This window comes from Taudactylus pleione, unplaced genomic scaffold, assembly GCF_031769625.1.
Source record: "Taudactylus pleione unplaced genomic scaffold, aTauple2 ptg000086l, whole genome shotgun sequence".
In the NCBI taxonomy this organism is placed as follows: Eukaryota; Metazoa; Chordata; class Amphibia; order Anura; family Myobatrachidae; genus Taudactylus; species Taudactylus pleione.
This window is the reverse complement of record NW_028284488.1, coordinates 9,904,944-9,923,265: the sequence shown is the minus strand read 5'-3', so window position 1 is coordinate 9,923,265 and position 18,322 is coordinate 9,904,944. Positions and strand designations below refer to the sequence as shown.

General features: G+C 39.5%; 1 protein-coding gene across 1 annotated transcript in view; it reads right to left on the bottom strand.

Moving 5' to 3' along the window:
- The window catches only part of PLXNA4 (plexin A4), a 774,189-nt gene that overhangs the window by 14,209 nt on the left and 741,658 nt on the right, over positions 1-18,322 (bottom strand). The window contains exons 29-31 of the mRNA XM_088468696.1: positions 10,522-10,691; positions 6,497-6,709; positions 1,622-1,772 (exon numbers count right to left, since the gene is read on the bottom strand). Coding sequence (XP_088324822.1) covers positions 1,622-1,772; positions 6,497-6,709; positions 10,522-10,691 — 534 coding nt within the window. The remainder of the gene's footprint in view (positions 1-1,621; positions 1,773-6,496; positions 6,710-10,521; positions 10,692-18,322) is intronic.

Sequence of the window (18,322 nt, the reverse complement as noted above, 5' to 3'; positions counted from 1 at the left end):
ATGTACTGTTATCTGCCTGTGTTGCTTTATCAGTATGTATCCAAGCATATTTTTGAACAGCGTCCATATGTTTTCTTAATTTCTTTGTTGATATATCGATGGCTCCCCAGATGTTCCATGTCAGTCTCTGATGCTATGCTCATCACAGAGCTGGCACCGCTTCATAAGTTTGTCTCCTTTCCCAAATCCAGATACAGTATTAACCAATAACAGATGCCCTGTACATTGATCTTTGCTTTATCATCCCCAGATCAGCAGTGTGGGCGAATGAGACTGGTGTTTAAGGTGCAGAATGACTCCACAAATGATCATTAGGTATGCCCTAAATAGTCACAGACCTTAAGAACAATCTCCTTTCTCTTTATTCTTTACTTACATAGTAAAATTCATTGCAAGCCAAGGACTATTTTATAGATCAATAAAACTGAGGTAGAAAAGAAAGATGATACAAAGGCCCTGATTCAGACCTGCTCGCTGCCGCTTGCAGGGTCTGTGGGCATATTTAAAAAAAAAAATTTTTGTCTCCAGGCCACTCTCAAAGCTGTGGGTGTCCACCCACAGCTTGTGCGAGTGGGCTGGAGACCGTCGTGATTATCGCGACCATCGGGCTTGCGACGAGACCATAGTGATGTCAGTAGGTCCTCCCACAAATGCCATGCGTTCCTAAGGGAACGCTTGCGTTTGTGCAGCCACCCCTACTACCTGCCTACAAAACGGGGCGAGCTGTCACTCACCATCGACAGCCACCCTGTCTTGTAGCGAGCCCCGCAGCGACTGAAGTTCAGCGGGGCGGGGCTCGCGCATACGTACGCTGGACACGGCGCATGCGCAGTGGCCAAACATCGAGCTGCTTGCAAGCACTGTTCGCTCGTGAGCGGCTCTGAATCAGCCCCAAAAATTCTCTACTCTTCTCTTTTAGTATGAAATCACAAATAGTCTTGATACTGAAGGTAAAGATTCCATTTTTTTTTTATTTTACTTTATGTGCAAACCTAGATTTAATATCATATGATTTTGTATTTTCAAGTGTTATATTACAAAGCAGCCACACTTATTTTACTTTGTAAGTATACGATACTTTACAACGTATAAGCATTGTGCGATGGGGATAGCCAATTAAAAAGAAATAAAAAGATTAAGTACTATTTATTGATTAATCTAAACCAGGTGGGTACAGTTATATAGTATTCCAGCTACCCATATGGGTATTTTGTGATCATTTTATAAATATCAAAGGCTGTATTCTAAAATACTTCACTATCTCACACCTACCAATAAAGCTTATTATTAAACCACTTAAACACCTTCAAAGCATGAATTATTCTTAGAATAATTACCACTGCATGCATGATAAGAGTAATCTAACTCTTTACAGTATACAAAGGGCTCAGAATACTAATTTGGCATAATCTTTGCTCAAAAACACATTATCCGAACATTTGATTGACATGCACTAGGATATTTCAATATAGACTAAGTTGTAGAAAAAGAAATATACATATAAAAATATTTCCACAATATATTTACGTGTTAAATATATTTTGCCATAGAAAAATAATCACAAATGGGAATCATAATGGTATACAACAAATCTTACACCAAATACCATCAATAATCTTACCTCTTCACTGTATTTCCCAACGTAGGAGTAGATCTCTGAGAGTGAACTCATGGTGTTAAACTCGTTCATGTGCATACGAGATTGCTCCGCCAGGTAAGCGTTCATGTCTTGGTCACTTATAGCTGGCATTTTGGCAATGTCAGAATAGTACCTCAAAATTAAAAAGCACACAATATACATTTATAATCAATGGAATAGACAAGGGAAAAACAGATGAAGTAGAACATGGTTCCTTCGGTGATGGTTAGATTGAATTTATAACATTCTGTTTTAACTTATTCTTTTATATCTATATCTGGAGTTTTGTAAGGATCACAATGTAATTTTGCTTAAAAGCATTTTTTTGTAGTGAACTGAATGGAATAATGAACACCGCAATATAATATAACATTTTCTAACATGTACTTTGTAAAGTTATTCATTTGCATTGTGCATTTACTATACATTTACAGGTTACTCAGAAGGTGTAGAGTACAAATACAAATCTACTAGCACAAGTAAACTGGAACAGATACATTTAATAGCAGGTTTGTTATTTATTTATTTACTTATTATGTATTTCAAGCAATTAACATTTTGTTAAAAGATTAGACATTTTGTATACAGTATAGTTGATTTTGTGCCAACACTAATTACTTGCTTTGATATTAATAGAACTGTTGCATAAAATTGATGTTCTAGTAATTATAAATCAGTAACATTCTAATGAATAAAAAACTGATTCTATTTTGTTACATTCCTAGGTTATATAGCTTGATACAGCAATAACATATGGGCTTCTTATCATAAATTGTTAGTATTTCTAACTTTACCATCAGGACCTCTTGGAGTGGATAGATCTATACTGACTATGACCCAGATTTATCAATGAATTATATTCTTTTTATCACTCGTTATTGATCTTTAATGGTGCTCCTACCAATCAGCTCCTAACTGTCAAGTGTTTGAAAAATGACAGGAGCTGATTGACTGGAGCACCATTTAAGATTAGTAATGAGTGAAAACAAGAATATCAGTCGTTGATAAATCTGGGCCTATTAATCATATCATTTACTACTTATTAGATTACTCCTACGAAGTGCCAAATAATGGTACATAATGCACTATTACATTGCTAATACAGTCAGGTGCATAAATATTGGGACATTGACAGAATTTCATATTTTGGCCTCTATTCACCACCACAATGGCTTTGAAATGAAACAAACAAGATGTGCTTTAACTGCAGACTTTCAGATTTAATTTGAGGGTAATTACATCCAAATCAGGTGAACTGTATTTGCCTGCAAAGGATTTGCAACAAAGTATTAAAAAGTGAAAGTTAGATTTAGGATTGTTTAGTTTGTCCCATTACTTTTGGCCCCTTAAAAAGTGGGAGGCACATATAGAAACCGTTGTTATTCCTACACCATTCATCTGATTTGGACGTAATTACCCTCAAATTAAATCTGAAAGTCTGCAGTTAAAGCACACCTTGTTTGTTTCATTTCAAAGCCATTGTGGTGGTGAATAGAGGCCAAAATATGAAAATTCTGTCAATGTCCCAATATTTATGCACCTGACTGTATATCTATATATCTAAGGGGCCTATGTTCTAAGCCTAGGAGAGAGATAAAGTGGGCGGAAAGTACCAACCAGTCAGCTCCAGTCCTTTTTCAATCACAGCCTGTACAGTGACAGTTAGGAGCTGATTGATTGTTAATTTATCTCCATCCACTTTATCTCTCTCCAAGACTTAGTACATAGCCCCCTCTATCTTTTGAAGGTTGCCTTGTGGTCACGTTCTGGAACATCTTTCCTAAGGTAGTTCAGAGATGGTAGCATTTTCACGATGGCCTAGCCAGCTACATACAGTACACAGGACATGTGACATAATTATTTCAATCACTATTCTAAAGAAACTACACTAATTATTCATTTAGCAAACGTTATTAGTAGATGAAAGGAATCTAACTCTCAACCATGAATATTTGATCTATATTGTATTACATTCCCTTAAGATTTTGACATCTTTTGACTCATTAAGGAATATTGTATTCTCTATGTCCTTCATCCCTGGTGTAATTCCAGTTTGAGCGGACGTACCATGAGGAAGGCAATCAATCAGTCATTGCCTTTCACATCTGTGCTTTGCTGTCAACTAGCTAATTAGACTCAATCATTTACATATTTAATTTCTTCATTTTGACATTCTGGGCACCAAAGAAGTACAGTATGTAACATGGTACATGAATTTCTAAATATGAATAATAGGTTTATATACTAGAAGAGTTGACAGGTGTCCTATAAACATCACAGTGGCACCTGCTGAGTATATAGACATTACAGCATGTACTGTATAATAATTGGACATGGACCTGTTTTATAATAAAAGTAGTCTGACTTAATTCTGACAAGTACATTTCTAATTGTATTTAAGCATATTCTATGTAAGGACTAAGAACAGCTCTTATTCAGGATAAATGAATGGAATGTCTATACTTAAACCTGTTGAATGGAACATCTATACAGTATATATGCAGTACAGTAAATAAACATGCTCATCAGGAATCCATAGTTTTCTAATACAGAATATGACAGCTCAACCAATAATACTGAATGAGCTTCATCCTCCGTTTTGTATATAGTTTCCATATAAATAGGAGAGGTATCAGCGAGTGTAATGTCAGTGTACAAGTGCCTATGCTGAGTGCTCGCTGGGAGGGTGTAAAAACATCGGCCTCTGACATGTTACCCTGTATATATAGAAGGTGAGGCTGATCACTGCTTGAATATTTATCAAAATATTGATTAATTGATCACTGCGATAAATGCAGTTACAATACTTATTTTAACTTTAACTGTTGTAAGTTTTAATAAAGCAGATGTCACCAAGACAGAACAACTGATCACAATTATCACAAGACAATGCAACAAAGTCAGATGTCTAACAGCTCCCTTGAGAGTAGATGAAGGAAGCAGGATAGAAAACCTGACATGTACTAAATATATACAAGTAAAGGGACATTATACTAGAACAGTATATATCACAAGCACAATTTGGATCTATCCTTGCTAAATAAAATAAAGCAGCCTTGTATCTGATAGATGCAGTGTTCAGAAATGAATTCTTCACAACTTCATTCATTTCATTGGAGTTTCTGGTCTTTAATTTGACCTTGCTGTGGCAAGCAAAATGGCATCTCTTATTGTGTAAACTTGCCATTGTTTTATTTACTGCTGCTACTTTCACAAGAATATTTCTCTAAGCCTTGTTGACAGCTGCATTTGCTGTGCTGTACTGTAGCTTGCTGTTCTGGAAGGTAAAATATTGAATTCCAGTGCAGTTCACAAACACTAGTCTGGCAATCACAGGTTTGAAAGTTAATTTGTATTTAAGAAAACACAGACATGCTTAAGCCCATGCTGGAATTAGCAGTCTGCACTTTGATACTGTGATAGCTTGTACAGGTTGGAAAACAGCAGTAAGAAAAATCACTATTTTCTATTTTTAATGTAAAATGTAATAAATGCCAACTGTGATTTGTTCATTCAATAACAAGACAGGTCTATTACATGGAGCTGTGTTGAAAGTTTGCCTGTATTATTATCAGGAACCTATCAACCGGAATGTAGAGAATAATTTATACTACATATATAGATGTACTGTAGCAAAATGGGATTGCACGTGCCTGTACTGTATGTGCCAACACAATATGTTTAACACTGCACCAAATGCTGTCTCCATATTAGACACCCAAGCAACGACAGATGGGTTATCATGTTATACCACACCTTTTATCAGACCAGCAGTTGTGACATATTCACATAATCAGCATGCTAACTATAAGTCCTTATGTATGGCAATTTAACACAGGAAAGGGTCTCTACCACTTTTTATATGCGATCACTTACACACTTGCAGAGTCATCGGCTACGCATATGGCCTTGTTACCTAGCAACTTGCACCCTCCCGCAATCAGTGAAGCTCTTATGTACAGTGTCAGTCAGACAGGGACAATTGGGTCTATTTACTAAGCCTTGGATGAAGATAAAGTGAATGGAGATAAAGTACCAGCCAATCATCTCCTAACTGCCATGTCTCACGCTGTGTTTGAAAAATAACAGTTAGGAGCTGATTGGCTGGGTCCCCATAGACAGTTGAATTGAATGGGGCATCTGCTGCGGTGTAGCCACCAGGACCGGCTCCAGGGGTCGGAGCACCCTGTTCCAGCTGTCTCTAAAGCGCCCCTACAAAAATGGAGGTGTGGCCTAATTACCATAGGCCATGCCTCCTATGTGACGTTATTTGCAGACGTGACAACGTCAGGCTGGGAGGGGGAAGCCTCACAAGCTGGGCTTCCCCCAGCCCTCTCCTATCACTGAATGGATGCCGCCCAGCATGCTTTCAGACTCTGGGGTCTGGCGCTGCCGCACAGCTGCGATGGTGGAGGTCCCCAACCTCCCGATTTGACCACCTGCGGGCCACTTTGGCCCACGGGTGGAACAGGGAGACAGTACTGTCCCACTGAAATAGGGATGTTGGGAAGGGGGTGTGCCCTCTATGGGTGGAGCCCCTGTTCGACCGCACTGGTCGAACACCCCTAGAGCCAGCCCTGGTAGCCACATCTCCACTTTCACCAAGGCAGACAAGTAACATCTACGTGTTGAGCATGCATTATTGCTCATTATAAACAGCACCAAATTTACTACTGTATGTGGCATGAAAGCTGGCTTATAGCATTCCTGGTCATACACCTTTGCGAGCATGATTATTTCACTATTAGTGTGTACAGTAAATAACTGAATTTGAAAGTATTTCTAAAAATATATGATTGTCATATCTAGATACAGATTAAATGTGCAATTACATACAAGCCCTCCTCACAGACTCACCTTTCTACCCAGTTTTTATAACTTGGGATGTCCTTGGCATAGAGAAGTTTGTTAGAAGGCGAATCCTTGCCTAAACGGTGCTCTGAAGTTGAGCATGAGTCCATAAAGGTCTGAGCCACCACAGAGAGACAAGCATCTGTAATGCTATTCTTGTGGATGTCAAAGACAAACTGGGGATTCTTGATGACATTCACCCAGAATCTCAACGGCAAGCTAGCAAGAGAAACAAACCATATAAATATATTGTAAATCACTATTTACTTCCAATTCTAAAAACATTAGAGCTAGTGCTTATGGATTCATATAGGTTCAAACAGTTAACACTTTGCATGGAAATGCTAAGGTCATATATGTAAGCGCAAATGCCCTTTAAGGACTATTTTTGTACACGTTTGCGGGGTGTATGGAGAAGTGCACTGATTTTCATGGATTGTGTGCAGTTGCAGAGTTTGCATATTCTGATGTAGTGTTCATTCTAGCACCCTGCACCTGTCACCAACCCCTGCAGTTCCTCTTTCCTGCCTGGGGTGTCACTCTCAGCTCTGGTGCTTCTAGCACACTCTGGTCTGTATCTCAGCAGTTTGTTGCATTAGCTGAGTGTGCCAGAAGCACCACAGCAGAGAGCGACACCCCAGGCAGGAAAGAGGAACTGCAGGGGTTTTGACAGGTGCAGGATGCTAGATTGAACACTACTGATGAAAGGAACGCACAGGTGGGAGTGTTGATACCTAAAGTTGGGCTAGCTGCACTTGTGAACCTCATTTTACACCTACATGCAAGGACATGCAAGATATTTAAATATTTAGATAACAACAATAAAAAAGCCAAAGGTATGAATACAGATATCTGAAATCATATTGGGCCATACCTCAGAATGTAAAAATGTATTTTAATGATTAACTAGAATAATTAACTAGCAAAAACAAATGTTTTATTTATTTTTTATGTTGCTGTAATTAGTGTTATATGTGTTAATTTTCAGAAGTGAGACAGTTTTATAACCTAGGAAGATAAAGAAATATATTATTTAACAAAACAAAAAAAATATACCCACCTATAAATATAGGTCAGAGTGGAATTACATAATGCTTAATTCATTGTAAGCATTATGTAAATCCCCTCTGGCCTGTAAAATATAGGTTAACCACATGCCTCAGTCTATATCTATCTATATCCAACTTGTAGCTAATAACAGGGACTTTCTAGCCTCTACAGACAATAACGACAAGCAGTACAATGGGACTGTGGGATTCCTCCTGCCGCTAGTGACACTGAGCTGGATCAGTACATAACAGTGACATGTACACACAGCCTGGGCACCAATAAGTGTCTGACTAATGAAGCATTAGCATATTATTAACATTATCTGCGCTTTTAATCTCAAACTGATTGCAGCCACTCAGGCTAAATGAGCAGGAGGTTTATTTGAAGGGGTGGAGGGAGGGGAGAGAGGAAATGAAGAAATTATCTCCTTGCAATCAGATTAAATTAACTTTGACTCGCTTCTTATAGACCTCCTCATCAATGAGCCTGCAATACAGGTTTCAGTAAGCCCTTGATCATACGAGAAAATACACTGTCATCCTCAATCACTACATGAATGACGGTGCTTGGCCGTGTGAGATGCAGATCTTGCATAACTAAATATTACCAAATCACAGTTCCACCTTCAAGCTGATATGATACACTTGTTAAGAAATGGATTCCTGTAATAATAAGTACTGTATGTCTATAGAGTATGCATCAAATTTACTGCTCCTGTAGATCTTACAGATGATCTCCTTATAGCCAAGGCACAAAAAGCGGCTTTATAGAGTGCAAAATTTGGTGTAACATCATAGTTGCATATGCTTTTTATTTTTATTTTCATGTTTTCATTTGTGTCACATTCAATGGTAGATTATATTAAATAGGATTGAGGTGGTAGGACAGTACCCAGAGCTGCTGCACCCAGGCTAAGGGGTGACAGCTGGATAAGGAGCTACAGCAGCCTGATCTGCAGCCTTACTATGTGTAATGTGTAAATGTATTTTTTAGATTATAACCTCCAAATCCTTAATTGTGTATTGAAGGTTCTCTGTATAATATTGCATTGAGATTATTGGAGCCTATTCATCATCACTTAATTTTTACAAAAGCAGGTGAAAATGAACATTTTCACCTGCAATTGTAAAAATTAAAGTTATCGGGCCATTCATCAAGAAGGTAAAGCAGGAGAGCTTACCTTCCTTTTGTGGAATGGCCCGCTGTCCCCATACACTAGTATGGTGACAGAATTAATCAAACTCCGAAAATACAACACTTTCGGAGCTTGAGTGTGATAGCATTCACCATCTTCAGATGGCAAATGCTCCCACTTGTGGATCGGAACCCACTCCTTCCCTATGGGAAGGAGGTCCTGGTTGTGAAGAGGGATTCTTTTGGATCCCTCCCCCCCTATCCGGCTCCTTCCACCGGACGTCGGACCCTGATAATTAACATCATGAATAGGCCCCTATTTCCCTAACTGCAAATTATTCTGTTTGTTGTACAGGACACAATAGTTCATATCTACTATTGGTGCATGCAATAAATTGTAATATAATTTAGGCATTGTGTTCAATCAGTTACATCTACAAATTAACAATTCTGATTATCGGAAAGTAGATCATATCATACACACAACAGGGCAATTTAGGAATTATGAGTTAATAATTGCAGATCATACTATATGCAATAAGGGGTATTCACACATAAATTATACTTTGTAGGACTAAAGCAAGTTTTAAAGGAGCTTACTTGTCGACCATTTGGTGTCAACCTATTGACTGTCAATCTTTTCATTGTCGATCTCTTCTATTCGGATACTGTCCCAACAAATGATGAAAAGTACTGTTTCACCTCTGATCCATGCAGCAAAATATTACTCTTCTGGGTTGTGACTACAACCCACGTGTGGCCATCAAGTTGTGCATGTGCACAGTAGACACTGTCTGAGATAGTACTAAATATCCCTCTCTGGCATAAATGTATCCAATAGGCTATTAAGGTGCACATCCACTACCTGATTAAACAGAGCGATTGAACAATAACGACATCATTATCGTTCAATCGTTTGTTAATCGGGCACAAATCGGGCAACTCAATGTAAAAAACGACCAGCACTGCGCATTCCCACTGGTTGTTTTTGACATCTATCATCGGCCGAGCATGCTGGTCAATCTGCCGATAACGACAGATTGGCCATGTTAGGGGATGAGGGAGGGTGCCGGCACTGAATGACTAATCATTCAGTGTAGGCACAGCGCAGATTGTGAAACGACTGCATGATTACAATGTCGTAATCGTGCAGTCGTTTCATAGTCTGCTAGTGGATGTGCCCCTTTAGCCATCTGAATACTGTGTTACTGTAGCTATCAGGGCCAAGCTTAGCTTTTTAGAGTTTGTTAAATAGTCCCACATCGCCATCCCATTTAGAACTAAGGGACATTTGTTCAGGAATTGTAGCTTAATAAATAAGTAGGCCCCAAAATGTGAAAGCAAATTTGATTGACAGTGATTTAATACAGGGATCCTTTTTACTGGCCATGTTAGACATGATGACTGATAATGTGAAGACATAGACATAAGACATAAGAGCCCCAGGTACCAGCCCCAGTATTAGTTGGAAGTATTTTTAATTTTGTTATATATTGTACAAATAGGGTATTGCAACTTTAGCATTAACACTGTCATGCTACATCCCACTGCTATCATGAGGGGTCCTTATAGACACTTTTTATGTCTGATGTACTCCTGGATCAAAAGCTATTGCCCTTCTTAGCTGGACACAGTTTGAGATGGGTCTGACTGAATGTACACACATAAATACAGTATGCATAATTTTACTGTTTCTTTTACTAAATACGTTTGCTGAGAAAAGGCGATCACCTGTAAATAAGCCCCAATGTGTCACAGTTTATTCACTTCCAAGTTCCATTAAGATTAATTACTTATTTAGAATAATGTCCTTGAGAGTGTAGAGACATACAGACTACCCCACTTACCAATTGCTCTTCCAGGTGTGTCGAACATGGGGATCATGAATATTATGCTTGTCTGCTTGCTCATCCAGGAAATCAAACATATACTTGATGGCAAGGGGAAGAGCACTGCCTCGATGTGCAGTGCTAAATATGGTCTCAAACAAATCATCTACAAACTTCTGTAATGTTCCCTGTATCAAAAAGAGAAAAAAAACAATATAAGAACATTATCAATAACATGGACTAATCATTTCCCCCTTCTCAGTTCTGGTGATACAGGTTGCTCTATTCATGTTTGGGCTTCTGAAAGTTACCTACAGACACCGCAATCAACAATGGTACCTGGGGAACTAATACAGAGGACCAAAAAGTTCAAAGACATACACTACACAGAGACATCCTACATTTTCTAATGACGAGCACTTATTCCAAAGGGATGTAGGTGGATCCCGGCAGTCGGGATGCCGGTGGTCACAATCCCGGCACTGGAATCCCAACAGCGGTTGGGATCCCGGCTCCACAATCCTGACCACCGGCATCCCGATGGTAAGTATTAGGCTTGGGATTAGGCACTAGGGGGAGGGGGAGGGTAGGGGTACTTCTCTGTAAGTGTTGGGATTCTGTCGGGATGTCGCTGACGGTATTGTGACCACCAGCATCCCAACCGCCGGAATCCCGTACCAAACACAATCCGAAGGTAGGAGATCACTCCCATGCAAAATTCTATCTAAGCAAAACTGATGACTATACCCTCTTTACATCTATATTTATACATATAATTAAATGTGGCACAGTTTTGAATTTACTCTCCATTTAAGCTAAATTTTAATTCAAATATTTAGCAAATACACACCAAGCACTTTGAGGCTGAAGCAGAGTTGGACGTGCAGTAAGTCAGTTTTGAGAGATCGTGTGTGTTATATACTGAACTGCCAAGCGTATACTTCTATGGGCAATTCAGAGTCCTGCAAATCCCAGTGGCATCTCCATTTGCAGGGACATAACTGGATGATTATTTGACATTTGCAGGTAGGTAAAGTTTAGTAAGGTTGTGTCGAAGGTATATCAACACAACAGTGGGCTATGCAGGGTTGAGCCTCATTACATATAGATTTCTTGCACCAAGGATAGGGCACACATATAAAAGTACAATTTTTATATCAAAACTCTGGAGCATGACAGCGAGTATGATAGGGGAGGCTCTGCCTCCCCTGAATGTCTCTGGTTATGGCTTGTGTAAGTGTGCATTATTAGTGATGACAGCTATGACTCCAAGCTTATGGATAGGGTTGGTGTGGTTACTCTGCATACAGACATTTTGTGTTCTGCATGCAATGCAGGTGTAATTATAGCTGGCTTGTGTTCAACTGCATCAACCCCTTTCTCTTCAATTGTGCTCTTTTTATGGCAGAGCCTTACATCTAATTATAGTCTCTGCACAGGTATAATTATGTATAGTACATAAGCCACCCTTGCTAAATCTTCTTACTGTCTGTTTTAAGCTACCAAGTGTGGTTTATATAGCGCCAGCAAATTACACACAAGCACACATGCAAACACATAAATAAGGGTCTATTCTTGTCAGCAGCCAATGAACGTACAGTACCAGTATGTTTTTGGAGTGTGGGGGAAAAGTGAAGCATTTAGTCACTTACTTTGCACCCACTCTTTTCTTATGTGTATTTTATGTTATGTAGCTGTTTCTCAACCATATTAACAAAAACCAGGAAAAATTTTAATCACACATGAGCTTTATTCCGGTACGATGTTTGAATGCTAATTGAGATTTATATGTATGTTATGGCATAATAAAAACTAAAATAAAATTATGTTCTAAACAAAAAATGGTAATCAAACTGTTTTACCAAGATGAAATATAATTTTTGGGTAGAGCGAAGGAATGAATTTAATCAAAGCAGCATTTTGACAACACCTGCCTGCGTTATGCAAGATTTACGGATATGAATATTCTAGTTCTGAACACACCTGCACTTTGTGAATTACTTTTGCATACCATTCAACAAACAGCATGCGTAACAGAAATATTTGTTATTTATTAGCGCATATATTTTGGGAATGTATTTTATCAAAATGAAGTCTACTCTCTTCACGGTTCTACTCATAACTGGATGATAACATTACTTAGTTCAGGACACCACAAAGATACTTTGGCTACCATCCAAAGTAATAATATGGAGTTCTGATACCATTATTTTTTAAACAATTATTTATATAAAAACCACTATATCATGCAGTGCTGTAAAATAATATAATCATATCAGTCTCCCCATTGAAGCTTAAAATCAAATTCCCTACCACACAATCACACAATGGCCATTTTTTGCCAGTGGTCAGCTGCCAGAATGTTTTTGGTCTGTGGTAAGAAACTGGCACACCTTGTGTAAATCCAGAAAAACAAAAGAGAATATGGAACATTGAAACTTGTAGGGCCTGGTCGGACTTTAACGTATGGGCCCAGCACTGTGAGGCAACAATGATTACCACTGTTACACAGTGCTGCTGTTAGCGTGTCTTCTGTACATGTGTGCCTTCTTCTGATTTTTAGTACCATAAATATTGAAATATGAATTCAAGGTACTAAACACATTATCGAAAGCAGTTTGTCATTTAATAGAAACTGAAAATATTTATTTATCCTGTATATTAATAGTTACACAGATCATTAGTCATTTTTCTGCAGACAGTTTGTACGAAATAAAATATTACACTACTAAATAAGTGAATGATATCATTAAGATAGTATCCAAGAAAATATTGAATCACAACTTCCTGGGTAATTTACAGGCAGTGACATACACATACGGAGCAATTTATAGTTATAAGCAGGCACACATTGGGAAAACACTCCTCCTCCCTCATGTGAGACATGAGGATTAATCAGGATTAGCAATTTACTAAAAAAAAAAAAAAAGTGTGACTCGTTTTATCAACAACCCTGACACAATGATCTCAGAGCCACTTAAAATGAATAACTCCCAAGTGACATGGTCTAGGGCCTTAGAAAAAAGAAACATAGTATCCTACACCAAGGATGATAAAGTCTAGGGCCTGAATAAAAGAGAAAGCAGGGTTCTGACAGCAAAAAAGTAACCCACACACAGAAACAGCAAAAAAGTAACCCACACACAGAAACAGCAAAAAAGTAACCCACACACAGAATTGGATTAGGGGGAAAATTACCCACATATCACCCACAATTTGAAGGAAAAAAATGTTCCTGCAGTTCTTATTTATGGGCACATTTTAAGAATGCAAACTTGCAAGCAGTGAAGATCTCATAAGAGCGCGGTATGCCCCAAATATTCAGATTCCTTGTTGCCGCAATGATATATACAGTAGGTGGAAATTACAGGATTAGGTGTAAACGGAATGCAGGAAATCATTGTAAAAAGAGTCTTTCTGAGTATAACCGAAAGTGCCATCAAACCTACACAAAATTATATTAACCTTTTAACATGTCTTTACTCTTTACACATTCATATATTATAAGTTATAGCTAAGTTACTATATGGGTGCCTACTTATTAGGTTATGTTTAATATATAAGAGAGTATAAGATAACTTTCACAACCTGGTTCTACATACCCACTGTATGTGGTGCTGTTTACCTCTACCTTATTCTATTAGCACATAGGGGGTGGGATGTACTATGCATTGCATTTTGGATGTGGTACATCCCGCCACTTATTGGGTACATACTGTTTTTAATAATGCCAGTTTGTGTCTAGAATGGTGGTTAAAATCGCAAAGGACAGTTCTGTCTTTTGCGATGATTGGACGTCTGGGTTTATGACCTAGGAATCCTTCTGCGCATGTGTTGTATGATACAGGCACCGCAGGGGAACCTGGGAGGTATCCAATTGGATCCCTCTAAGCACACAATGCGAAAAGAAGCCCATCAGCTTCTATTGGGCAAAGCATCTACAGATGATGTTGCCCACCAGGTCCAAGCTCCAAGAGGTAACGCAGCTTGGTACATATGGGAAACACGGTAAAAACTCTTTTTTCTCTCAAATTTTTGGCCGCCTTTTCCCATTAGTACTTCCAACCTAGTTTCTCAAACTCGGTCCTCAGGACCCCAAACAGTTCATGATCTCCTCACATAATCACAAGTGAAATAAATAGCTTCAACTGTGGATCTTTTTAAACTGTGTCAATGAGTAATGAATACACCTGTGCAGCTGCCGGGTGATCTGGCAAGCGTGAACTGTGTGGGGTCTTGAGGGCATGTATTAGAATGATACCTGTAATAAACACAAATGGGGAATTCAATTAGCCCCTATGCAACTTATTGCGGCTGGCCGCAATGCTATCCAATTAGCCATGCACGTTAACTTTCCATAGAAATAATGCCCCATAGCAGGTGAAAAGTTGGTTCAGGACCGTTGGGACACTTCTCCCCCTATTGATTAATTACGCACGTAGACATTTTTAATTAGCTTCATTTGACAAATAATGACATGTAATTTTCCGGGTGGTATTCTGCAAAATGCAGAATGGGTTAATTGATGTGGGACAGGTATATGGGGGTGCTGTATTGATGGGACAGGTGTTTTTAGACTTGCAGGTGGGAGTTAGAGTTTTTTTTAACAAATCTTTAAAAGTGGCTTATATTGACAAAAAAAATCAACTTACACGCATTTGTATGCACCCTAAATGAATCTAGAGCATTTAATTTGCTGAAAAACACATGCTATCTATCATTTTTTTCAATGTTATAAAAAAAATGCAAATATTAGCCATTTGATACCTTTTAAGAGCCCCAATTACTTTGCTTTTGGCCACACACTTCTAAACTGTTATCCAATGTTAGTTTGCACTTTTTTGACGTACAGTCTGAATTCCTCTTTTTTTCCTACACTTAGGGCTTCATTCAGAGGCGGCCGTACGGTCTACGACCGCACGGCCGCCTCGATGTTTGTCCAGTGCGCATGCGCACGAGGGAGCCGGCTCCTTCGTGCGCATGCGTGAGACCCGCTATGACCGACAGCGCCGGTCGTAGCGGGTCTCTTTCCAAAGGGGGTGAGCTGTCGATGTTGATTGACAGCTCGCCCCGTTTGGAAGGCGGGCCGGGGGGGTGGCAGCCCAAACGGAGGCGTTTCCATGGGAACGCCTGCCGTTTGGGGGAGGCCCCACTGACATCACTAGTAATGTCAGCGGAGAGCTTCCGGCTCTGACAGAGCTAGAAGCTCTACGGGGCTTACGACAAGTGAGACCCTACCCTAGGGTCTCGTCGTAAGCCCCGATGGTCGCGATGGTCTATGAAAACCCACAGCCTAACGACCGAAACAGAGGCTGCCGGTCAGGATGCAAGCGGCCGCCCAGTCTCTGAGCGACCGCTTGCATCCTCCAACCGCCTCTGAATGAGGGCCTTAATGTGGCTAACATCATAGAAAATTACCACGCGACCACTTTTTACAAATGGATTGAGTGTTAAGTGAGGGCGTGCATAGTGAAAATTACTGCACGATAGGTTCTTTAATTGAGGTAAATAACATTTTTTATTGAATTCTCCCCTCATCGTAAAGAAACAGCAGCTTCTACTGCAGTGTGTCTACAATACAGAACTGGTCACAATCCTGTGCTGGTAAAATAATGTCAGGGGCGTGGCTGATGTGAAATTCTGTTGCTGACATTTAGGAAATGAGTAAAGTTATAGAGCTGTCATGCAATCATTCGTCTTGTAGGGATTTCTATAAAGAGAGACAAAGCTACTTCAAAAATATGTCGTTTACTTGTCTGAATGCTTTCTGAGTGCTTTATGAAAGGTCTGTCCCTGTCAGTCACTATTTTGTGTTATTACTTTGTGATTATAAAGAAAACAGAGCTTCTTTATATTTATCTGCCAGTTTCCATTCACTAAAACATAACAAAAGACAAAGTAAGTGATTTGGTAACAAAACATAAATGCAAATACAGACAGGAACAGGGGAAATAGGTGTATGTTTATATGAAAAATATAGCATTCAGACTACCATAGAATGCCTTGTACTGTAGTTATAACAAAAGCGGACACTTCGGGAACAGGAGAGTAAGGCTGTTTACTCACTGGTGATAGTGAAATGCTAGTGATACTGCAGGTCAATTGTGGTTGTGTTTGACATGCTATGGAAACCAGCAATTGTACTTGCCATCAAAGGGGTGGGTGTCAATGCTGGAAACTCCATTAACCCCAATGAGCAAATAAATAGATCAGGTAGCTCCCAGAAAATGCTATTGTCTGAAACAACTCCTAACTGCCAGTAGAGGGGTCAATAGGTTCCAATCCTATACCCATTTACATGGTTTTACTAGCTAAAAGTGCAAGTATAAGCAAGATGTTTGACTGACACAACAAGGGAAAGAAAGAGGGGGGGGGAGAAAGAGAACGAGAGAGAGAGAGAGAGAGAGAGAGAGAGAGAGAGAGAGAGAGAGAGAGAGAGAGAGACAGACAGAGAGACAGAGAGAGATATGCCATGCCTTGGGAAAATGTGCAAATCACACAGGACTGTTGTCATCTTCCATTTACCTACACAAATGCTGGGACTTTTCCATGAGCAAAGTGCTCTCTCTGGCATATTGTACATAACAGTGTATGCACTAACATGCATCACAGCCAATCACCACTCAAAGCTGGGCAGAAATGATCAGTGCACCTTACTACCTATTATTTAATATGATAATGCTTTTTGTATTTTCAAGTCCATATTTTTTTTATTAGTCTTTTAAGCCACTGTGGACCTAATAATGCAATGACATTTGCAGGAGTAGTTCCAAAGCAGATGGAAATACACCCACAGTGGCAGGCAAGCTTGTAATGCTGAAGGCGCAGCCACAGTTACAATAACTGTATTTAAGCAGACTCCTGAAGATGAAGAATCTGAAGTAAAGATAAGTGCTAAATACACAAAATGACCTGGGGGTAGTTTGAAAGCTAAACCTCTAAAATAGTCCAAAAAAAGTGGACGTATTATTTAACTAGCTTGGTATAAACACAGGTCTGTCCTCAGACGAAGCCCTGGTTAAGCAGAATAAGCAGAATAGAAGGACTGATTGATCTTTATAGGTCATTATATTTCTGCTATGAAACCCTCTTACATTTATCTGTACCACACTCAGTTGTAGTGATTAAAAATATTGGCAGAGATTGTAAAAATTATGTTCATTAGAGTAGACAAAACACAATGCAGGATTGGGCATACATTATGAAAAATATACAGTATTGCATTATTTTTCAGGGGATAGTTATGGGATGCCGGCGCTCGGAATCCCGGCGGTCAGAATCCTGATGCCGGCATCCCGACCAGGTTACAACACCTAGAGGTAAGTAAGTCTAACCTAACTCTACCCCTAACCCTCCCTCCCCACAGCCTAAACCTAACCTCCCCCTAGAGCCTAAACGTAACCCTCCCTCCCCAGAGCACTAACCTAAACTTCCCCCAGCAGCCTAAATCTAATCCTCCCCCTAGTGCCTAAGCCCAGTACTTACCTTTGGGATGCCAGCGCCGGTATTCTGATAAGTGCCAGGATACCGGCGTCGGCATTCTGAACGCCGGAATCCCAGTCGTCTGGATTCTGACCGCATCCCAGTCCCCTCTCTCCAAATAGTACTTTTGACACCGCTGCTTTTAGGTCAGTAAGTATTTTATCTTACATAGACTTTTTCTTATGCCGATTCAGTCCTCATTCCAACAAGTGCTGCACATATACCAGATGCCAGTAACTGTTTTAGCATTGGTGGTTACTAATGCTTCTGCCTTATAGTAGCCACACATTTTACCTACCACCACCTACAATTATTATTCCTTATGCATCAATTGGTA